General features: G+C 43.3%; 1 protein-coding gene across 1 annotated transcript in view; it reads left to right on the top strand.

Annotated features, from left to right (window-relative positions):
• Nucleotides 1-2,446: 2,446 nt before the first annotated feature.
• ASAH2 (N-acylsphingosine amidohydrolase 2) overlaps nucleotides 2,447-24,313 on the top strand; it is a 42,270-nt gene continuing 20,403 nt past the window's right edge. The window contains exons 1-9 of the mRNA XM_056850487.1: nucleotides 2,447-2,567; nucleotides 4,557-4,618; nucleotides 6,491-6,643; nucleotides 8,069-8,245; nucleotides 9,713-9,840; nucleotides 14,338-14,415; nucleotides 16,485-16,605; nucleotides 20,809-20,934; nucleotides 23,269-23,355. Coding sequence (XP_056706465.1) covers nucleotides 2,447-2,567; nucleotides 4,557-4,618; nucleotides 6,491-6,643; nucleotides 8,069-8,245; nucleotides 9,713-9,840; nucleotides 14,338-14,415; nucleotides 16,485-16,605; nucleotides 20,809-20,934; nucleotides 23,269-23,355 — 1,053 coding nt within the window. The remainder of the gene's footprint in view (nucleotides 2,568-4,556; nucleotides 4,619-6,490; nucleotides 6,644-8,068; nucleotides 8,246-9,712; nucleotides 9,841-14,337; nucleotides 14,416-16,484; nucleotides 16,606-20,808; nucleotides 20,935-23,268; nucleotides 23,356-24,313) is intronic.

Below are 24,313 nucleotides of genomic sequence, written 5' to 3'. Positions count from 1 at the left end.
AATAATCATGGTACACATAAACCACAAATACAAATAGACATAATATATTTAACATATTAACACTCCTTAATGAATACTAAATATAAAAACACCCCAAGGATTTAAAATCTGTACCACTCTTTAGATTAAGAACACTTCTTAGTTTTTTTGAGGTTATAGACCTGGGCACAAAACTTGTCGTTTGATGGTTTTTATCCGATAGGAGATATTCTATTTTGATTTTATTAGATCTCCCTGGGAATCTTTCCAACAATGGCCCAATAGTTTCACTGCTGATTTTATTATATAAAGCACACTCCAGCAATATGTGTTCAGTTGATTCAATTTCTCTTTGTGGGCAAGCACACAATCTCTGTTCATAGGATGTTTTCTTATATTTCGCCTGCAGTACAGCAGAGGGTAAGGCATGGCTTCTGGCTAGCGTAAATGCCCATCTGGCTTTGTTAGATTCCAGAAAATACAGGTACGCTGCTGGGGCTGCAGTATATTTAACATTTTCAGGTGAAATTAAACCAGGGGCAGCTGTGTTGTCCAATTGTCTTTCTGCATCAATCACCCTATGTTTGATTTCTGCTCTTGCACGCTCCGTTCCTAAATCCAGGAGGGTTTGAGGTGAAAAGCCCAGTTTTTGAATGGAACTTAAAACAGCCTTGTGCCAACTGGATTGAAAGTTGTCTTGTAAAATTAGAGGGAATAAACCTTGGGGGTTCAAAAAGCCCGATAATCACTTGCAGATCAATAGAATGCATAATTTAGCCTCCACTCTCATAATTCCTGTTTCTAATCTGATCCAGGCAATAGGTACACATTTGGGGATTTGTGAGAGCGACCTTAAAAACTTTGATTGGACTCTCTCTGGTGGTTTAGATGAGGAAGAAGGCGGTCCTAAGAATGACCCATAAACTAATTGGGATAATGTTTTAGATTTAAACAGCTTAAGGGCCACAGATATAAAAAAAGCCTCCTTTCGATCTGTAAAATTTTAGTATGCTGGTTACTGATCTTACCTTGGGTTGCCAACCACCAGGTAGTAGCTGGAGATGTCCTGCTATTACAACTGATCTCCAGCCGATGGTGATCAGTTCCCCTGGAGAAAATGGCCGCTTTGGCAATTGGACTCTATGGCATTGAAGTCCCTCCCCTCCCAAACCCCGCCCTCCTCAGGCTCCGCCCTAAAAATCTCCCACCAATAGCGAAGAGGGACCTGGCAACCCTAATCTTACCCCAGAGGCTGCCATCGTAGCATGATGGACTGTTTTTGCTCCTGAGGCCTGCAGCACCACACCTAGATATTTAAAGTTAGAGACTTGCTGTATTTTGGTAATTAATTGTAAGCTGTTTCATTTCACAGTTGAGAGCAAGTTTGTTTAAAGCTCTCCTTAAACCTACTAGGGTTCTACCGAGTCATCGGCATATAACAATACTGGTATGCACTGGCTTGCAATCTTCGGTGGATGAAAATCTGGGTTATTCAAAGAATCCACTAAGTTGTTGAGGTAGAATGTGAATAGTGTTGGGGCTAAGAGACATCTCTGTCTAACACCTTTGTATGTTTTAATGGGTTCCGTTAAATGCCCGTACCGGCTACACCTGACTCTAAGAGCAGTCTGCTCATGTATAACTTGAATGAGAAACAGCAATCTCTCATCAACCCAGGCAGCTCTTAGCTTTTCCCAGTCTTGCTCTGGGAAGCCCCACTGAAATCTGACTAATTCTCTCCCACTGCCTCCCCCAGGGTGGCTTCAGTTATTAGTTATTTCAACATGGGGGCAGACCCCCATCCCCCAAACAGCATTCAGGACCTAGGACAAAATTAAGCTCATTAATCTAAGTAGATGTGTCCATAATGGGAGCCAAATTGTTACCATAAACAGGTTTGGGTCCTGGGACTGTCAGGCCTAAGTATCAAAATTATCAAGAGGTGGGCTGTTACTGCACTAGGTATTCCTAGTGCTGTTACCACACTAGGTATTCCCAGCAATGTATCAAGAGTTTGGAAATGTTATAAAAAACATTGCTTTAAAAGGGTTTTTGGAAGACGTTGGTTGGAAGACGTCTTCACAGCTAAAGGGGCCAAACAAAGTGCGAACAGTATTTTTTATAACAGTTTCAAACTCTTAATACATCAGTGGGAATACATAGAAAGTGCGAATAGTATTTTTTATAACTCTTAATACATCGCTGGGAATACCTAGTGCGGTAACAGCCATGGTCTGCAGATAGCACCAGATGTGATTTGATGGCCAAAAAAAAGTAAATAAACAAAATAATGCATCTGATATAGCTGATGATCTAAAGATGTAATCAGTGAGACTTGCGTGTATAAAATGTATTTAGGAACAGAATGCCGCCAATTTTTCCAGAGGTTTGCGATAAGACGTCTGTGCAGGGACTCAACGTTTTATTTATTTCTCTTACTTCTCTTGTTATAGTTGTTGTGTCCAAAATGAGTCAACCAAGAAAATGGCCTGTCTCTCGCTTAGCGATCCTGCTCATTGTCATCCTGATATTGGGGATAGTAGCTTCAGTGATACTATTAATTTTTGCTTTTCTCCCTAGTGAAAATGGTAAGTTTTTAAATCTTTATACAGACATTTATATTTTAGTATCTATATGGTCATGTCTAAGAGATTCTGTGGCGATGGTAAACTGACTGACAATTATTTGCTGAGCAACACCAAGGGAGAGGGAAGATCGAGGAGTAATCCTCATTGGTGCAGCTGCTGTGCTTCTTGATTCTATCAAGGAAAAGAAGGATAGAAGAAGCAGGGCTTAGGGAATGAGGAGGCAGGGGCCTAGGGTTGCCAGTAGGCTTACCAGGTCCCTCCTGTCCTTTGGTGGGAGGTTTTTAGGGTGGAGCTGAGGTGGGATCGCGCGCGCGCACGGCCGCACCGACACGATTACATCACTTCCGGTTTACAACCAGAAGTGCTGCATCAAGAGGCCTTTCCCACTCTTGCAATGCAGCACTTCCGGTTGTAAAAGGCATCACAACAGCCCATTTACGGTAAACGGCCCTTTGTGATGCCTTTTACAACTGGAAGTGCTGCATCGTAAGAGGCCCTTTTCACTCAAATTCCCAGTTTACAACCGGAAGTGACGTACCGCTGTGGGCAGGAGCGTGGGCATGCATTCCCCGTCGCCCCTCAGCTGGTCGGCGGGCAGCCAGGTGGATTGGCGGGGGTTTGCCTGCCACCACCTGGCACTTGGCAACCCTAGTTGCCAGGTCCCTCTTCGCCACAGGCGGGAGGTTTTGGGGGCGGGGCCTGAGGTGGGCAGGGTTTGGGGAGGGGAGGGACTTCAATGCCATAGAGTCCAGTTGCCAAAGCGGCCATTTTCTCCAGGTGAACTGACCTCTATCAGCTGGAGATCAGTTGTAATAGCAGGAGATTTCCAGCTAGTACCTGGAGGCTGGCAACCCTACAGGAGCTATAAATTAAGGGTCATCAAGTCCTCCCTGGCCACTACTGGGGGATGGGGGGTAGGGTTGCCAGATCCAGGTTGGGAAACTCTTGGAGGTTTGGGGATAGAGCCTGGGGAGGGCAGGGGCCTCAGTGGGGTACAATGCCATAGAGCCCACCCTCCAAAGCAGCCATTTTCTCCACGGGAACTGATTTCTGAAGTCTGGAGATGAGCTGTACCCCCATCCCCTGCCAATAGGGTTGCCAACCTCCACGTGGTAGCTGGAGATCTCTTGCTATTGTAACTGATCTCCAGGCAAAAGAGATGGGTTCCCCTGGAGAAAATGGCCGCTTTGGCAATTGGACTCTGTGGCACTGAAGTCACTCCCCTCTCCAAACCCCACCTTCCTCAGGCTCCACCCCCCAAAATCTCCAGTTATTTCTCAACCCGGAGTTGGCAATCCTACCTGCTGGTGGCCAGAGGTGACCTTGCAACCCTACCGTCTCATGTCTCCTCTGATTCAACGGAGCTCTCTTTGCTATCTGAAAGGAAAGGGAAAGGCGAGGAGTAAGTCAGCACTTCTAAACCACTGCAGCTTTTTCTGTCAGAGGAATAGTTAGGGGAGAGAGACCTTCAGGATCTGGCTGCTTTGCATGAGAAACTGTAACACATAGCTTGGCTCTTACTAGCTCATATGACTAGGGTTGCCAACCTCCAGGTACTAGTTAGAGATCCCACTAAAGTGTACCCTGCCTGGTCCCTCCACGTTTGCACCCTGCACAAAGGGTTCAAATACCTGTGATTTTTCTTTAAGGGCATGCGGCAGTATTATTTAAAAAAAATGGAGGGGGCATCCAAAATATTATTCTGCATACCTATGGCAAAAGGTTCATTTGCACAGGGTTTGGAGGCTGTCTCCCTTACAGTGTTAGCAATTACAAAGGGAAAGCACTAAGTTACATCCACTGACTAGAAGTATCTAGGTTTTAACCAGACTGATGTTATTAAAAAGAAAATACTAGTTTCACGTTAAATATCTCACCTGGTTTGAAAGGTTGCAGATTCTATCCCATGCTCTCCTATGCTCCTGTATTGGAAAACTGTCTAATTCTTGCACGTATAGAATTTTAGTGTTAGTCTTGTCTTTGCTCTAGATCATTACTTAATTGGTGTTGGTCGAGCAGACTGCACTGGCCCTGTGGCTGAAGTACCACTTGTAAGTATAGAAGTGTGAAACATAATTTCATTGGAAACTGTGATTACAATCTTAATTTTGGAAGGAAATCCAGTAGATTTACTCAAGAACCAAGCAAGACAACTGTTTGATTTAACAGCTGAAAGGTTCTCATTAAAAATATGTGCATTTTTGAAATGAAATTATTCCCTGATCTCATTCAATCTCAGAGGCTAAGCAGGGTCATCCTGGTTAGAACTTGGATGGGAGACCACTAAGGAAGTCCACTATGCAGAGGCGGACAATGGCAAACCACCTCAAGATGTCTCTTGCCTTGAAAACCCTAATGGGTCACCAAAGGTTGGCTGGAACTGATGGCTGGAACTGATGACACTTTCCCCCCATCACTGAAGCTATCTGCCAGTCAAGGAACCTAAGTCAATCATTTGTGAGCTATTTAGAGCTTTTTTTCTTTTTCTTTATTTTGATCTCAGTGTGACATTGTTCAGGACCGAATTGGCCATATGAACAGTATCATTAAAGTAAAGTCAACCATTTCAATCAATCATCATTTATTGCGGTCAAAAGACCAGTTCAACACAGACTTTAAACCTCTACAACATTCAGTTTTCCCATCCCCAGATAAAATGTACAAATCCAGTAATATTTAAAATTCACGCACTGCATAACAACAGGCAGATATAAGTCCTAAACGAAAACTAACTAGTAATCTCATATGTCCCCGTCCTGCTCTGGGGTTACGAATATGGCTCAATTTGGCCTTCCTAGTGATACACACCAGTCTGCAAAACCTAGCCACCTGTTTTGTTATCTCTGGTGAAGCAGCACTGAGAAAAAATTTTCCTCTATCTACTTCATTAAAACCTGTGCTTTTCTCTAAAAGAGGGCTAGTCAATCATTTGTATGAGTTTACTTATTCAATTAAATAGATTTGCACATAAGTAAAAATTACTTTTTAGGTGTTGCATGTTATTGTTATTGTCATTTATTCCTCTGTAAGAGAGAAATAGCAACTTCTTGGACAGTATCTCGTTATTGTAAATACCTATACTAATGTTTTGTTTTTTGTTTTTTTAAAAAAACTTTGTTAATTAATCAATGCCACCTTTTTTAAATGAATAAAAAACTGTAATTGATTAACCACTAAACTGGTTACAGTAGAGTCCTAAACTGATTTCCACCCTATTGACCTCAATGGATTTAGAAAAGAGGAATTCTGCTCTGGAACACACTCCCTCCACCAGAGGGGGGAAAAAGTTCCTGCTTGGACCCCAAATTGGTGACCAACTTCCTCCCATTGTGAAATAAACGGAGGGCAGATGGTGCCTCCCTCACCAATGGTGAAAAGTAGGGTTGTGAAGCATGGCGTGGCAGTCCGCGGGAGACTTAGGGTGGGATGCAGATATGGGGGGCAGCCAGTGATGATGGCATGATGACACTTTGAGAAAAGCCAGAAGTGATGTATCACCTCTGTAGGAATCACTGGACCATAAAACCATAGAGTTTCTGTTGATTCCTAGATGAGAGTGGTATAACTTCTGGGTTTCTCCCATAAGCGATGTCACGCCATCAGCCCAATAACCATTAAAAAAAAAAAAGAATTATGCTGCTACCACTCCAAATGGTGGCTGAAAATGAGCACTGGTAGCAGGAAAAAACCCCCCACGCCGGGGGGCCAGCAGTGGGGTGGGTTGAGGTGGATGCCAGCCTGTGTGTGGCCTCGCTTCCCACACACTCCGATGGCATACATCTCCTTTGAACCAAAGGAGAAAGCGGGATATAAATATTTAAATAATAAATACACAAGCGTTGCCCAGTAGAGTGGTAGGATGGAGGTAGGATCCACCCCTATGGAATTGTGTGTGGTTAATTAAATGGTGTGTTCTGTTGTAGATGGGCTATGGCAGTCTAGAGCAAAGTGGTGCTGGTATGGTCACCCGACAGCATTGTAGGACATTCATCGTAGCAGAGCTTCAGAATCACACCAAAAGAGTGGTGTTTATTACTGCTGAGATAGGGATGATATCTCAAAGGCTTAGGCTAGAGGTAAGTGCAATGGTGGCTTTATAAAGATGTTATGCCTTCCCCCCCCCCCCACATTATTATTGAATCCAAGAGCTGCCACTCTCTGCTTATGGGGAGTGCTGATATATAAAAAACATCCGAGAAGTGATGCTGGCTAAAAACCTGTGTAAGATCTGAATATTTCGTTTCAGTCCATGAAAGTGAGTGAGAGAAAAATCATTAATCATAATATACAGTGATCTTCTATTTACTATAAAATGTACAGAATTTGGACAGGTGTACTAAGAGGTTGCCCTGATCTGGATGGCCCAGGCTAGGCTGATCTCATCAGCTCTCAAAAGCTAAGCAAGGTCAGCCCTGGTTAGTAGCTGAATGGGAGACCACCAAGGAAGTCTAGGATTGCTACACTTAGGCAGGCAACAGCAAATCCCCTCTGTTTGCCTCTTGCTTTGAAAACCCTATGGGGTCACCACTTTACTATGAAGTATGAGGGACAGTGGAAAGAAAAGACGGTTCAAAATTATGAACTTGAGGCTTAACTAGGTGAGATAAGAGATCCGTAAATGGTTTTCTTACAAGCTTCTCAAGAATAAAAGCCAGTCTGAAATTAGGGCCATGGAAAATGGGAGAAGTGGGGGGAATCATTCTTCCCCCCCCCCACCACCATTTTCCCAACCTCATTCAGCTTTCTGGTGTAACTATTTGACCCTCAGGGAAAACATACTGGCATGAAATAACGGTCCTGTGTCAACTGTAATAATAATGTATGGGAAAGGGCCACTGTCACCCCAGTCCAAATGCAAGCACTTCAGGAGAACCTTTCACAGATTTTCCATTGTCTTGTGTAGCTTCACTCTCATAGAATAAAAATACACAGCATTAGCATTAGCATCTTTTATATACTTATAGGGCGAAAAAGCATGGTCGCTTTAGCCTCCTTTATTCCCTGTTTCAGCTACGATTCAGCCAGGATCGAACGCATGCGTTTCGGCGAACATGTGTTCGATCCTGGCTGAATCCTGGCTGAAACAGGGAATAAAGGAGGCTAAAGCGACCATGCGTTTTCGCCCGTAGATTATCGATTGTTTCTGTAGCTCAGAATTGTAAATTTAGGGATAATCCCAGCTCCTGCTTTCTTTGCATAAGACATGTTTTCCATCTCAACCAAGAGCTACATTTTATTCAACCAGAAGGAGGGTCCCAATTTCTAGCTGTGTTGTTTTGTGGACTGTTTAATATCTTTAGCACAACTTTTCAAATCATCGTGCAGGGTAAATCCTGCTCTCATAAATCCTGCTCTCATAAAATCCTGCTCTCTGATATAGTAGAGTCTTCTCTATCAAAACATATTCCACAATATATTTCTTAATCACTAAGGTGTCACAGGGATTTTGATTTGTTTTCTGTTACTCTAGTTCTGCTTACTGAATATGTTCTTTTTCTTAGGTAATGAAACAATTGAAGCAAAAATATGGAGATTTGTATAGACACGACAATGTTATATTGAGTGGAACTCATACTCATTCAGGACCTGGAGGATATTTCCAATACACGCTTTTTATGATCGCTGGTAGGGGATTTATTAGGCCATCTCTTAATGCCATTGTCAAAGGGGTAATAGAGGTAAGAACCAGCCCAGCCTATTACTGTTAACGACCTTACTTAAATTTCCTGCAGCACGCAAATGGTGGAAAATCTGTTGGTGATATCCTGGAAATATACTGATATGCTCTGGTACTGTTGTTAAGCACTTCTGTAGGTAGGGGCTGTGGTAGAGCATCTGCTTGGCATGCAGAAGGTCCCAGGTTCAATCCCTGGCATCTCCAGTTAGAGGGGCTAGGCAAGTAGGTGATGTGAAAGACCTCTACCTGAGACCCTGGAGAGCCACTGTTGGTCTGAGTAGACAATACTGACTTTGATGGACCATGGGTCTGATTCAGTATAAGGCAGCTTCATGTGTTCATGCTTCAATAGTTTCAAACCCCATGGAACTCAATGGATCACACTTCAAGCAAACATGCATAGGATTGACCCAGATTCAAACAAAGGAAGAGTTTACATTTTATCCAGTTTTATTATGTGTGCGTTGCTGACTGACAATTAGATATGCATTCAGATTTGCACCTGAGATAAGATGAAAATTGAGCATTGTATTGCTTTAAATAGGAGGTGTATTCTAATATGCAGTCAAATTAGTGATGCTTTCAAAATCTTCCTCTTTGAATTCTCACCCCAGATTTTGAACTTCCAAATTACATGATGTTGTTTTCAAACCAATGCATTACAAATTCTCAATTGTTCTACATTTTATTTCCAAATTTCATATCGAATGCTGTGCAAACTTTAGTTGCTTCCATTTGAATCTCCTCCCGCCCCCGGAGTACTAGGGCACCTGAGAATAACACACTACAAAAAAAGCAATCTTACCTTAGCTTACTTTAGCTTAGCTTTATCAAGCTTCTTTTCCCCTCAGCGTACAAGATTGGATGTATGTAATTTTTTATATATATAGTCAGAAGTATGATCACATCAAATGTTTTCTGCAGTGTTTATTTTTTCAGTGTGTCTGTGTGCACTTTAGTGACAAGGGGGGGAGAGAGATGCAAAGGAACTTGAAAGAGATGGAAATTTTAGCAAACACTCTAAATCCAGAATGAAATGTAGAAATTTTCCTACTGCAACGTGAAGCACCAACAGAAAAGCAAACCCACAAAACACTAAAGTAGGGGTGTCGAACTCATTTGTTATGAAAGCCAGATATGACATAAATGTCACTTGGTGGGGGCCAAGCCATGCCTTGCCAGCCCAGATGGAGAGTGGAGCGGGTGGCTGCCTCGGCTGGCTTGCGGGCCGGATAAGGGCTCCCAAGGGGCCAGATGTGGCCCGTGGGCCTTATGTTTGACACCCCTGAATGAAAAATCCAAAAAAGAGGGAATGCACTCATCTGTAATTCAAATGTACCTGCCTATCCATTTTCTCATGTTCTCATGTAACTGGTCCCACATTTACCCTTTCTTATTTGTTCCTGAAGCTCAGTCTGGGTCGTAATCTCTCTTTTTCACTTATCGTATTTGTATTTCTGATTTTCAGAGTATTGACATAGCTCATCAAAACATGAAGGAAGGACACATTTTCATCAATAAAGGTGTGCTACAGAATAGCCAAATCAACAGAAGCCCCTATTCTTATCTTCAAAATCCAAAATCCGAAAGAGACAGGTAAAGATGGGGAAGAAGGGGAAAGTTACAATTCAACTAAAACAGTGGGTTGAGATAAGCGCCAGTAAAAAGTGTGAAGAACAGGTGAGCCAAAAAAAAACAGAGTGGGGTTGTATGTCATTTTAAAAACTTGAGTCAAAGTCTTTACTATCAAATTACGCCCCAAAATTATGCTCCAAGTATTTCTCAACCCAGAGCTGGCAACCCTACAAGCAGTCCTTGATACCAGAACAGCTGGGCACCCAGAACCCATGACTAAACACTAAACAGATCTTGGCCTCTTGGATAGAAGACCTGCTGTGAATCCTTTGTAAGCCTCTTTGGATTTCTTGAAGGAAGAAAAGGGAGATATATACACATGATCAACAAGTAGAATCAAGAAAGTTCTCTCCAGTGTGGTGTAGTGGTTAAGAGCAATGGTTTGGAGAGGAGGAGTCTGATCTGGAGAACCAGGTTTGATTCCCCACTCCTCCACATGAGCGGCAGAAGCTAATCTGGTGAACTGGATTTGTTTCCCAGCTCCTAAACATGAAGCCAGCCGGGTGACCTTGGGCAAGTCACATTCTCTCAGCCCCACCTACATCACAGGATGTCTGTTGTGGGCAGGAGAAGGGAAGGTGATTGTAAGCCCGTTTGATTCCTCCTTAAATGGTAGAGAAAGTCGGCATATAAAAACTCATCTTCTTCTTCTTGCAAGTCCATGAGACAATGGAATGATTACTGGGAATGACGAGCATAAAAACACCAAATATGGAACAATCCCAATTGGTGGGAACCCATCCAGTTGAATGGGGTAGTTGTCATATCTTAGCTGATGTTAAATCATTCTCTTCTATAAGAGCCTCCACTCTTCTCCTTCCTGAGTAATCGAAAGAAGGAGCTAGAAAACCTATCAGGTCGGATGACTTCCACCCACACTCAAATGTAAAAAAAAAAAAAAAGATGTTCAGATTAGGAATCTTTCTGATATTTCTAAATAGGATGTTGTTTAGTTTGGGTCTTTGTGAGTCAAATTGCAGCTGCACATTATGTTAATTCATTCAGGGCAATTAAGCAATTTGTCTTGTATGAGGAATGTTAATTGAATTTTCACATGAAGGACACTGAGCTCTTCCCAGCCAGTCACCACGGACAGAACTTTCACCTCATCTCACCTTGCCTTTAATACATTGCATGAGTTTGGAACACACACACTGAACTGGTCATCCTGTAAATGATACTTTGGGGAATCCTTATACTAGAAGTGGTCCTTGCCAACCTCATGGCTGCCATGGAAGCAGGGCCAATCTCAAAATGGCTGCCATAAGGTGGGACCAATCACAAAAATACTGGGAAAGTCAACACATGAACACATGAAACTGCCTTAAACTGAATTAGACCCTCGGTCCATCAAAGTCAGTATTGCCTACTCAGACCGGTAGCGGCTCTCCAGGGACTCAGGCAGAGGTCTTTCACATCACCTACTTGCCTAGTCCCTTTAACTGGAGATGCTGGGGATGCTGGGGATTGAACCTGGGACCTTCTGCACGCCAAACAGGTGTTCTACCACTGAGCCACAGCCACAGTCCATGTCAAACGTTGTCCTATGACAGCAGCAGGACCTTCTGAATGGGTGCTGCCTGCACTGTGCAGGGCAGTGAGCTTTGGGAATGAAAGCTGAGCTCCGCATTCACATTGCTCACACTATACAGCCTGGGGCAGTTTGCTGTTTGCTTTGTTGTTTAATTTTGTTCTCCTAGTCTGTTGCATTGTTTGTCGTATACCTTATACTGTATTTTCACAGTGTTGCTCCCATTGTTATTCAGTTTTGTACTCCTAGTCCTATTGCATTATTCATTTGATGTTCTGTACCATAAGCCGGATATGAATCTCTAATAGCTGATATATTCTTCAGGTTCTCCTGCCTTCAAAAGTTAGGTGGTTGTCTTCTAGAGTGACCTCGGGTGACAAAGACAAATGGGACCTAAAATATGACAAAGATGGTGTTGGAATAGATGGACTTTGCGGTGTCACTTAACATCAGATCCAGAAGGGGGTCTTACCAGAAAATTAGATGGGTAGAGAGGACAGGGGACTGAAGGGCCATCTGATGTCTATCTCTCCCTCTTCCTGTGCAGATCCAGAAGGGGGTCTTACCAGATAATTAGATGGGTAGAGAGGACAGGGGACTGAAGGGCCATCTGATGTCTATCTCTCCCTCTTCCTGTGCTTTGATGTTGTAGACTGATATTCTCAGACTGATGTTGTAGACTGATATGTGCTCACTTTCCTCTCTCTCTTCTTTGCCTTCTTCAAAGCTAGATGCTTGAAGCCGTGCGCTCCCACGCACTGGCCTTCCCCCTTCACCACCACCACCACCACAATGGGAGGGAAGGAAACTACCTTTTTATATCTAGAAACTTAGCGAGTTAGAATAGACTAGTGGACTTGTTTCTCCTTTCCTATCAGTGATGCATTTCACCAAATAAATGAGTTATTAGTTTGATTAGAACAAAAGCCTGAGTTTCTTTTGTTGCTGAGAGCACATACATGTGTGATCATTTTAAAGGGGGTATTCTGCTGCGCATAGTTGCCTTGAGCACTCTGCTCTGTATGTGTGTGTGTGTGTGTGTAAAGTGCCGTCGAGTCACAGCCAACTTATGGCGACCCCTTATGTTTTCATTGCAAGAGACTAACAGAGGTGGTTTGCCAGTGCCTTCCTCTGCACAGCAACCCTGGACTTCCTTGGTGGTCTCCCATCCAAATACTAACCAGGGCCGACCCTGCTTAGCTTCTGAGATCTGATGAGATCAGGCTAGCCTGGGCCATCCAGGTCAAAGCGAGCACTCTGCTACTTAATAGGAATATCAGGATCAAGATATTCCAACAGATGACACCCAGTGAGCATCTCTCAGGAGGGAGTTTCACAGATGGTTGTTCCACATGTGTGAAACTCCCTCCAGAGAGATGCTCACTGGGTGCCATGTTGGTCATATTTTAGGTCCTGTTTGTCTTTGTCACCCAATTTTTTTAAAAAGATATATTTTTTAATCTCCCTGCTGCTTGGAATTTTAGTCTGCACTGTGGTATTAGCTGCTTTTGCTTTGTGGCATAACCTCCTAGGATTTTTGTACTGCAATTTTTAATTCTTGCGATTATGTTTTTATTGTTTACCGTGAGGCATCTTCAATGGCACTTGGACAGAAATACAGCATGCATGTTTTAAAATTAAATGAATCTTCTTTTCCTTCCACAAAACTGTTTCCTATGAAAAGCAGAGGGAAAATGCCAAAGTTCTCTATGTAATTGCAGCTATGATCCTGCTCAAAATTACTCAGGTGAACATGCCACTAAATCATTTGGCATGATATAGTGAATGTTCTCCTGCCCATGCCCCATTCAAATAAATAGGAACCAAATAATGGCATAATAATGTTCTTGCAGATCTCCCATTCATTTCAAGAGGATGTGCTCACTGGATTGAGCTACTCTATGGTCATTTTTTCACGGAGGTTTGGCACGGTTTTGCCTTTGTTTTGGCCAGCTTCAAATTTTTGATTTTTCATGAATGCTTCAAGCTTTAGCAAACAACCGCGTCAACTCCATGTCTTCTCAAACCTGTGTTGGTCCATTCTTTGTGGTTGCTATGTGTTTTTTTCGCTCTATGAAAAACGTTCCTAGGTTCGGACCAATTGTCCCCTCCCATGTCGGCTAATTTCTCCTCCCCTGTGAACGGCGATTGGCTGGGAGAGTTTCAAGCCCAGGAAACAGCCTCCCTCCAAAGCAGGACGGATCACCCTCCTGCAAATCCAAGCCAAAACTCCCGTCACCCTTCTGAAGAGGGGCAGCCAGTCTGCTCTGGGTCTCCCTCCTGCCGGTACGATCCTGTGTGTGTGTGTTGGGGGGGGGGGGCATCCTGAGAGTGGCAAATCCAAGCCAAAACTCCTGTCAACCTTCTGAAGAGGGGCAGCCAGTCTGCTCTGGGTCTCCCTTCTCTATCTGGATGGAAGTTCCTGGCAATGGATGGCCGGAGCTCTACGACAGGGGGGGCACAATGATGACCGTCTGTCAAAGTCTGGAAAAGGGGGGGTGGCCAAGCACGGGGGGGAGCATGGTAAATAGAAAAGTTATATAAGGAAACCGGAAGGACTGGTGCTTTTTTTGGCTGGGGCTGGGTCCACAGAGGTGAAATGCACTGGGTAATCCGCTGGGCGGAGTTGGGGCGGAGTTGGGGATGGGCATAAACCATGAGCTTTTCAGAAGGGGACAGACCGAACCGTTGTAGAATACTGCTTGCTTTGTTCCCATGAAAAACCAAAACTACTTCTGGATTGACGGGGATATAAAAACATGAATTTAAATCGCACCCATGAAAAATAAATTTAAATCGCTTTTTTTTTTGCTCCGCGGCAAGAGAGCATCAAAATCTTCCATGAAAAGTGGGCCCATGTGTTTCCACGTTTGCAATTCACTACTCTAAATGTAGAGTATATATATATTTTTCTCTTTATCAACCAGATATTCATCAAACACAGACCAAGAAATGGTGGTACTGAAGATGACTGATGTTGAAGGCCAAGACATAGGGATGTTTAGGTGAGACCTTACAAAGTAACAACCTGGGCAAGATAAACACATACCAAAAAGTTAGCGAGGTTCAGAAAAATCGTTGGGTAGGAAAAAAAGTAGGGAACAACTGAGACGTGTAAGGATGGCGCGGTTAACAGAGCGAAGGGTTCCAAGAGATCTGTGGTAATACACAGAGACAAGAGAGAGCACATTTATTAAGTATATTGTATAACACTGAAATAATCATAAGAGGTATTAGATGTAAGAAGAAATCTATTCCCTGAAGGACTAGAATCTGTGTGACTGTAAATGTTTCTACGTTTTTTTTCCTTGTTTGTTTAAATATATATATATATATGGGGGGGAGAGAGAGAGAGCACAAGGAGTCCAAAGAGACAAAGGAGACGAGCAGAAAATGGATTAAAATGAACACATGGAATCTGAATGGTAGTGAAATGCTTTTCTACCATGAATGTAGCACTGTAAAAGTGAGTAGTCCTCCTAGTAGTTTTGAGCATCCCTGTACTAAAGTGATGCCTTTGGCCACGAAAACCCACGTCGTTGACATAACTGTAAACTGAGGCTAGCTGACTTATTTCCAAGTAGAGATATCACAGGCCTTTTATGCAGGGACATTTTCCCACAGTCACCCCCGCCAACTGCTTCGGGGCTTCCTTTTAGACTGTGCATGCCTTTTCCGCTCGTCAGAGGTTGCCTGCATTTTCCAGATTCTGGCTATAATAACATCTGGGAAATGTGGGCAAAACTCGCAGAGAGAATGAGGCGACCTCTAACGAGCTGGAAAGGCATGCATAATCAAAAGGAAACCCCAAAACAGTTGGCGGGGGTGACTGGAGGGAAACATCCCTGCATAAAAGGTCACCAAGGCGATAAATTGCTAAAAAAAAAAAAGGGGGGGGGAACAGTGTGAAAATCTACACCTTTCCATACATACTTTCCCCAAACCTTCTTTTGGGTATGACCTTTTAACAAAAAGCATACCAAAGAAGGTTTGGGAAACTGCAGAGTGGAGCGGCGGAAAATCTGGAAAGAGGACCATTATCTGTATGTTAGAAGGCATGGAGGTTGCAGATATATACATATATGGAGACATACACCCAATATGTAAAACAAACTTGGCAGTGTTGTGCAAAACCCCAATTTAAGACTGCTGCAGTTTGAAGGGAATGCAGACTGGACCAGACCAAGGCCCATCAAGTCCAGCAGTTTGTTCACATAATGGCTAACCAGGTGCCTCTAGGAAGCCCACAAACACGATGACTGCAGCAGCATTATCCTGCCTGTGTTCCACAGCACCTAATACAATAGGCATGCTCCTCTGACACTGAAGAGAATAGGTATGCATCATGACTAGTATTCATTATGACTAGTAGCCATGGATAGCCCTGTCCTCCATGAACATGCCCTCTCTTAAAGCCTTCCAAATTGACAGCCATCACCACATCCTGGGGCAGGGAGTTCGACAATTTAACTATGAGTTGTGTGAAGAAAGACTTCCTTTTGACTGTTTTGAATTTCTCACCCTTCAGCTTCAGCAGATGACGCCACATTCTAGCATTTTGAGAGAGGGAGAAAAGCTTCTCCCTGTCCACTCTCTCCATGCATAATTTTATAGACCTCTATCATGTCTTGCCTTACCTGCCTTTTTTATACGCTTAACAGCCCTAAGCGTTTTAACTGCTCCTCATAGGACAGTTCCTCTACCCCCTGATCATTTTGGTTGCTCTTTTTTGCACCTTCTCAAGCTCTGCAATATCCTTTTTTAGATGTGACCAGAACTATACACAGTATTCCAAGTATGGTCTCACCACAGATTTGTACAAGGGCAGTATGATAGCAGCAGTTTTATTCTCTATTTCTTGTCTAATTATGGCCAGCATGGAATTTGCCTTTTTCACAGCAGCCATACACTGGGTTGACATTTTCATCGAGCTATCCACTGGAGTGACATAGTTCAGATGATCACAATAACCATAATTGGTTTAATTAAACCAAGGTTTCACATTATGCCTGTACTAAATATCTATCTTGGTGAATGCTTTTCCAGTAATGTTTATCTTCTGATTATTTATTAGCTGGTTTGCAATTCACCCTGTCAGCATGAACAACTCCAACCATCTTATAAGCAGTGACAATGTGGGCTACGCAGCTTATCTCTTGGAACAGGAGAAGAATAAAGGACCCTTATCACAAAAGGTATAGACTACATAGGGTAATTCCAACATAAACTTAAAAATGACCCCAAAGTTATTTTATCTATTAACATATTTGAACATTTAAACCTGTGAGATCAGTGAGATCAGTGAGACAACATATACTCTTGTTGCCATATTCAGCATTAACAGTTTGGTAGTTTCTAAATTTAGTGAAGATAATTAATAGTAACCAATGTGTAGTAAATGCTGTGGAACCTGCCTTTTTCCCGTCTTGGAAAATTCTTTACATCTTCTCTGCTTTGATCTTTTATCATTCTGTCTCTGAAGCTGAGACAGAAATCTGGTCTAGAAATTATGCCCAAATGCCCATGAAATACTGGGCCTGATCAGGGCTCATGTCAGCATTAGGGTTGCCAGCTCTTGCTATTACAACTGGTCTCCAGCTGATAGAGATCAGTTCACCTGGAAAAAATGGCTGTTTGGCAATTGGAGTCTATGGCATTGAAGTCCCTCCCCTCCCCAAACCCCACCCTCCTCAGGCTTCACCCCAAAAATCTCCAGGTATTTCCCAACCCAAAGCTGGCAACCCCATCAACTGAAAACAATGAGATTTTTTTTATGCTGTCAAGTCTCAGCTGATGTATGGCGACCCCTGGTGGGGTTTTCAAGACAAGAGATGTTCAGAGATGGCTTGCCCGCCAGGGCTGACCCTGCTTATCTTCTGAGATCTGACGAGATCAGGCTAGCCAGGGGCTATCCAGGTCAGGGCCCCCCTAAGGGATACTCCCTGCCAAATTGCAGACAGAACGATAAAACAATCGTACCAAAATGATCCTTGTGGGCTTCCTAGAAGCAACTGGTTGGCCACTGTGTGAATAGACTGCTGGACTTGATGGGCCTTGGTCTGATCCAGCATGGCTTTTCTTATGTTGTTATGCTGGGCTGAAATCTCACTGCAGCCGTGAACTCACTACTTGGCTTTAGATAACCATCCACCTTTCATCGCCTATCTGTAATATGGGCACAGTAAAATGCTCTGTCTTATGGGGCTATTTGTAATGATTACTGTCTAACATGGGGATTATGTAGAAGATTATGCTGAAAATGGCACCTCCTCTCATTTCTTGTCTAATTACGGAAACGTGCGGGGAGAGCAAGGTGACCCCTGACAGTTGGAAAATGCATGCATAATCAAGGCAAAGCCCTGAAGAAGTCAGCGAGGTTACTGCAAGGAAACAACCATGCATAAATGGCCAGAAGCTAAGCATGGTCAGCCCTGGTAAGTATTTGGAAGTATTTCCAAGGAATATCAAGGTCGCTACACAAAGGCAGGCAATGGCAAACCACTTCTAAACATCTCTTGCCTTGAAAACCATACAGAGTTGCCATAAGTCAGCTGTGACTTGACCGTACACAAAAAATATCCCTTAGGGGAAGAGTACACCCCCTGAGAATTTCATCCCACGTAGAGGAGGGGTTTGATCAGGCAATGTACCTCCCTTTGATCCAATAGAAAAGGTTAATATGATGAGTTTTAACTCCTATATTTAATAACCCATCCCAAATTGTTAAAACAGCCCCCCTCCCCTCGCCCCCCAAAACCCCACATCAGAATCTGACTTCCTTTTGTGTGTGTGTTAAGTGCCGTCGAGTCGCTTCCGACTCATGGCGACCCTATGAATGAAAGTCCTCCAAAATGTCCTATCTCTGACAGCCTTGCTCAGATCTTGCAAATTGAAGGCTGTGGCTTCCTTTATTGAGTCAATCCATCTCCTGTTGGGTCTTCCTCTTTTCCTGCTGCCTTCAACTTTTCCTATCATGACGGTCTTTTCCAGCGACTCTTGTCGTCTCATGACGTGACCAAAATACGATAGCCTCAGTTTAGTCATTTTAGCTTCTAGGGTCAGTTCAGGCCTGATTTGATCTATAACCCACTGATTTATTTTTTTGGCAGTCCACGGAATCCGTTCTCTCCTCCAACACCACATTTCAAAGGAATCTATTTTCTTCCTACCAGCTTTCTTCACTGTCCAGCTTTCACACCCATACATAGTAATAGGGAATATGATGGCATGAATTAATCTAGTCTTGGTGGCCAGAGTCACATCCTTACACTTCAAAATCTTTTCTATCTCCTTCATGGCTGCCCTTCCCAGTCTCAATCTCCTTCTAATTTCTTGGCTGCAGTCTCCTTTTTGGTTGATGGTGGAGCCAAGGAATAGAAAGTCTTGAACAATTTCAATTTCCTCATTGTCAACCTTAAAGTTGTGTAATTCTCCTATAATCATTACTTTTGTTTTCTTGATGTTCAGTTGTAGTCCTGCTTTGGCACTTTCTCTTTTAACTTTCAGCAGTAGTTGTTTCAAATCTTCACTATTTTCTGCCAATAATGTAGTGTCATCAGCATATCTCAAATTATTAATGTTCCTTCCTCCAATTTTCACTCCACCTTCATCTAAATCTAATCCAGCTTTCCTAATTATATGTTCTGCATATAGATTGAAGAGATAGGGAGATAAAATACATCTTTGTCTGACACCTTTGCCAATTGGAAACCATTCCGTTTCTCCATATTCTGTTCTAACTGTGGCCTCTTGTCCAGAGTACAGGTTGCGCATCAAAACGATCAGATGTAGTGGCACACCCATTTCCTTTAAAACCAGCCATAGCTTTTCATGATCCACACAGTCAAAAGCTTTGCTGTAATCTATGAAACACAAGCTGATTTCCTTCTGAAATTCTCTCGTACGCTCCAGTAACCAGCGTATATTTGCAATATGATCTCTAGTGCCTCTTCCTTTACTGAAACCAGCTTGAACATCAGGCATTTCTCGTTCCATATATGGTAACAGCCTTTGCTGTAAGATTTTGAGCATCACTTTACTTGCATGAGAAATTAATGCAACGGTCCGATAATTGTTGCAATCTTTGATGTCTCCTTTCTTGGGAATTAGAATGTAAATGGATCGTTTCCAGTCTGTGGGCCATTGTTTTGTTTTCCATATCTGTTGGCATATTCTTGTCAAGATTTTGATGGACTCCGTTTCTGTGGCTTGGAATAGCTCTATTGATATCCCATCTGCTCCTGGTGATTTGTTTCTCCCGATTGCTCTCAATGCAGCTTTCACTTCACTTTCTAAAACTGTAGGTTCTTCTTCAAAAAAGATTCTTCTTGGAAAGAATCTTTTATCCTTTCATCTCTTCTGTATAGTTCTTCAGTGTATTGTTCCCACCTTTTCTTTATTTTGTCCTGTTCAGTTAATGTATTTCCATGCTGATCTTTCAGCATGCCTAACCATGCTTTAAATTTCTCTTTGATTTCTTGGATCTTGTGGAACAGATCTCTTGTTCTTCCTTTTTTGTTGTTCTCTTCTATTTCTTTACACTGGTTATTATAATAGGTCTCTTTGTCTCTACGTGCTAGTCGCTGGAACGTTGCACTTAGACTTTTGATTCTATTTCTGTCACCTTCTACTTTTGCTTCTCATCTGTCTCTGGCAATTTTAAGAGTTTCCTCAGACATCCATCGAGGTTTTTCTTTTCTTTTGGCTACAGGAATAGTATTTGCACATTCTTCCTTGATAATATCTCTAGTTTCCACCCATAGTTCTTCAGGTTTACATTCACTTGAACTTAGTAATGCAAATCTGTTCCTTACATGGTCTTTAAACTCTTCCAGAATATTGCTTAGATTGTATTTTGGTGCTATGAATGTTTTGGTGTTTTTCTTAACTTTATCTTGATTTTTGATATTACCAATTCATGATCTGTACCGCAGTCGGCTCCTGGTCTTGTTTTGGCCGAGAGAATAGAGCTTCTCCATCTTCTGCTTCCAATTATATAATCTATTTGATTTCTATACTGGCTGTCTGGTGATGTCCATGTATACAATCGTTTATTTGGTTGCCTGAAACATGTGTTTGCAATGAACAGATTGTTGTCTTCACAGAATTCTACGAGGCGTTCTCCTGCTTCATTCCGTGCTCCTAGCTCAAATCTGACTTCCTTGGCACCTGCCTAGTTCTTTGTATTTTGTTTCATTATTTTTTAAAATGCTGGTGCTTTTATGTAATCTGCTTGGTGCCTATTGGAAAAGCAAGCCTAACAATGTGTTCAGTAGGTAAATTTAATATTCCTATATGACAAGCATTTTCCGTGGTTCACAAGCATGGACACAAGATAGAAACAGTGGGAACAATTGCTTTGAAAGGGTAAGTGATGCACCTGTGTCTTTCTTTTTCAGGGATCATACGTAGCCGCTTTTGGGGCATCTAACCTGGGAGATGTATCTCCGAATATAAAGGGACCACATTGCATAAACACCGGGGAGTCCTGCGAAAACCTCAACAACTATTGCACAATTGGTGGGGTAGGTAATAAATGTAGATAAAGATTCCGTGCCTACAATCACAAGATTTGCATGTCCTCCCCCACAGTCAAGAAGAACAACACCAATAAGCAGGGAGAACAAAACGTCAGTTTCCTTAATAACATACCACCCTATCTGTTACTTATGTAATATGTTCTGTGCTTCCTGTTTCAGAGTAATCTGCCTAGAAGGTGAACAACTATGTGAGCAAGGTGTTTTAGATGTCTATGGATTAACCCTTTCCCACCCAGGCCGTGGAGAAACGTGTTCCCTCTGTAGTACAAGAGGGCTGGGGCAGAAGTGGATAGACTTTCTATTCCTTGGCTCCACCATCAACCAAAAGGGAGACTGCAGCCAAGAAATCAGAAGGAGACTGAGACTAGGAAGGGCAGCCATGAAGGAGCTAGAAAAGATTTTGAAGTGTAAGGATGTGTCACTGGCCACCAAGACTAGATTAATTCATGCCATCGTATTTCCTATTACTATGTATGGGTATGAAAGCTGGATAGTGAAGAAAGCTGATAGGAAAAAAATAGATTCCTTTGAAATGTGGTGTTGGAGGAGAGTGTTACGGATACTGTGGATGGCCAAAAAAACAAATCAGTGGGTTCTAGATCAAATCAAGCCTGAACTGACCCTAGAAGCTAAAATGACTAAACTGAGGCTATCGTATTTTGGTCACATCATGAGATGACAAGAGTCGCTGGAAAAGACCGTCATGCTAGGAAAAGTTGAGGGCAGCAGGAAAAGAGGAAGACCCAACAAGAGATGGACTGACTCAATAAAGGAAGCCACAGCCTTCAGTTTGCAAGATCTGAGCAAGGCTGTCAAAGATAGGACATTTTGGAAGACTTTCATTCATCAGGCCGCCATGAGTCGGAAGCAATTTGACGGCACTTAACACACACGTGTGTGTGTGTGGGGGGCTGTTCCAGTTTTGACCAATGAAACTGTGCAGGAGGTGCCACTTCTCCCCGCCCCCATGGATGCCATTTATCTTTTTTAAAAACTCTGGACAGATCCACAAATGAATCCCACAGCATCTTGACTATTTGACCCTAGGTTGGTTGCAAACATCCAAAGAAGAAGCTGTCACATTGACAAATTATTCATGATTAAGCCTGCATCTTGATTATCATGACCTGTGTTGGGGGGTTTTTTGCTTTATTTATATCCCACTTTTCTCCCCAATGGGGACTCAACATAGCTTACAACATTCTCCCATACTCTGTTTTATCCTCACAACAACCCTGTGAGGTAGGTTTTTGACTGGCTGCCAAGGCCACCCAGCAAGCTTCTGTGGCAAGGTGGAGATTTGAATCAGGGCCTCTCAGATCTTAGTCTGATACTCTAACCACCGTACCATGATTATGTCATGAAACTAGGACAGAAACTTCAGACTTACACTCCCTGCATGTCAGCCCCTGAACACAGGGTGGTAAACCACAATGAAGCACTTGGATTTCAGTAGCGAAAACTATTGTAGTTCAATTTAAATAGTCCATGTGGGTGCAGATCACTGTTTGTGTGGGTGTGAGTTCTGCCTTCCCGTTCCTATTCAGTACCACCCCTTTCATGTAATTATACTAAGACTGCCCTAAAAAAAAAAATCAGACTCTGCACACTGAAGAATGGCTAGTTGAGATGGGCACACTGTCGTTTTAAGGAATCCTCAGGTTCCCAGGAAGGCAACTGGAAAGCTGGAGATGGGTGAGCTTCCCCCAGCCTTCCTTGGATTTAAGTTCAAACAATGAAAGCTCTATTCTGATGCTGCGAAAAGACCATACATCAAGAGCCTGATTGTAAGGGCTCACCATACTATGATGCGCCTGGTTGTATCATCGGGAGTTAGGGTTGCCAACCTCCAGGTAATGAAAAATAAGTTTAGAACCTCCAGGTACTAGCTGGAGATCTCCTGCTATTTCAACTGATCTCCAGCCAATAGAGATCAGTTCACCTGGACAAAACTGCCACTTTGGCAATTGGCCTCTATGGCATTGAAGTCCCTCCCCTCCCCAAACCTCACCCTCCTCAGGCTCTGCCCCCAAAATCTCCAGATTTCCCAACCCGGAGCTGGCAACCCTAAAGGTATTGCATTTGGCTGTGCTTCCTGCAGCAGCCAATTTGGGTCTGGTTCCCCCTTTTGTAGCAGCCATCTTGGGGGCAGCACTTTCCACCCCCACCCCCCTCAAAATTCCAAAGGTGCCCACAGGCTCAAATAGTTTGGGGATCCCTAACCTAGTACGATCGTTGTTGCTTCTCTCTTCTACAATATAAAATCTTGTCCTGCTTGCTTGTGAGTTTCATCTTTTGATCTTCTGCTATCTGCATTAGGCCAAGATGTGCATAGCTTCAGGTCCTGGGAAGGATATGTTTGAGAGCACAAAAATAATTGGAAGAAACCTCTACCTGAAAGCAAAGGTAAGTGACATGATGCACAGCATAGGATTTACTCAGTAGTAAGTCTCCCTGTATACCGGGGGTGGGGAACATTTTTTCTGCCAAGGGCCATTTGGATATTTATAACATCATTTGCGGGCCATACAAAATTATCAACTTAAAAATTAGCCTGCTATATTTGGTCAAACATTTAGCCAAGAGGCATGACCAGAGACGGCTCCAAGTGTCTGCCACATAAAGCAATTCGCTTTTGAGCTCTGCTGTCCCCAGCAGGGCTCAAGAGATTCAGGCAGGGCAGCAAACACAAGACGGAATGAATGACAAGCCGCTCGGGGCTTGTAGGTGGAGGAGCCCAGTCCAGTAACGCCCCAGTCCGGCACTTTCCTGCCCTACGCGTCTTTTGCAGGACTTAGAGGGGAAAGAACCAGAAGGGAGAGGGGGTATGGACCAAGCCCCAAGCATGGGCAAGCAGGCAGGCATCCAACTGGTGTCAGACTCGACCAACTGGTGGCACAGGATGATCTGTTGTACCAGCCGGGCGTAGCCATCCAGCTGCATGCCGGAGTTGCTCCTGCTCCGCATGGTCAGGGCCGGATTCTACAGCTGGCTCCTGCTACCTCCACCTGCAGGGATGAAATGAGGACACACTGGCTAAGAACTTGCCCCCCCCCCCCGCATTCTGCCCCTGCCCCTTTAACCCCTCCATTGTTGCTACTTCCGCCCCAGCCCTCTTGTACTACAGAGGGAATACGTTTCTCCACGGCCTGGGTGGGAAAGGGTTAATACAGTGGTCCTAGCAGCTCCATAGCTAATGACTCTCCTGCAAGGGAAAGAAGGTTCCTTTTCTCAACAAAACAAACTCACATCCGCCTTGAATAGAAGCTATTCCTGTCTGCGGGAGGGGGCAGATCGCCAGTCTTAGATCCTTCTGAGCTAGAAATCTGCCAGGACCCATGAAGGGCCAGACCAAATGATTTCA

Source organism: Euleptes europaea, chromosome 5 (assembly GCF_029931775.1).
Source record: "Euleptes europaea isolate rEulEur1 chromosome 5, rEulEur1.hap1, whole genome shotgun sequence".
Classification (NCBI taxonomy): domain Eukaryota; kingdom Metazoa; phylum Chordata; class Lepidosauria; order Squamata; family Sphaerodactylidae; genus Euleptes; species Euleptes europaea.
This window is presented reverse-complemented; position numbering and strand designations above follow the sequence as displayed.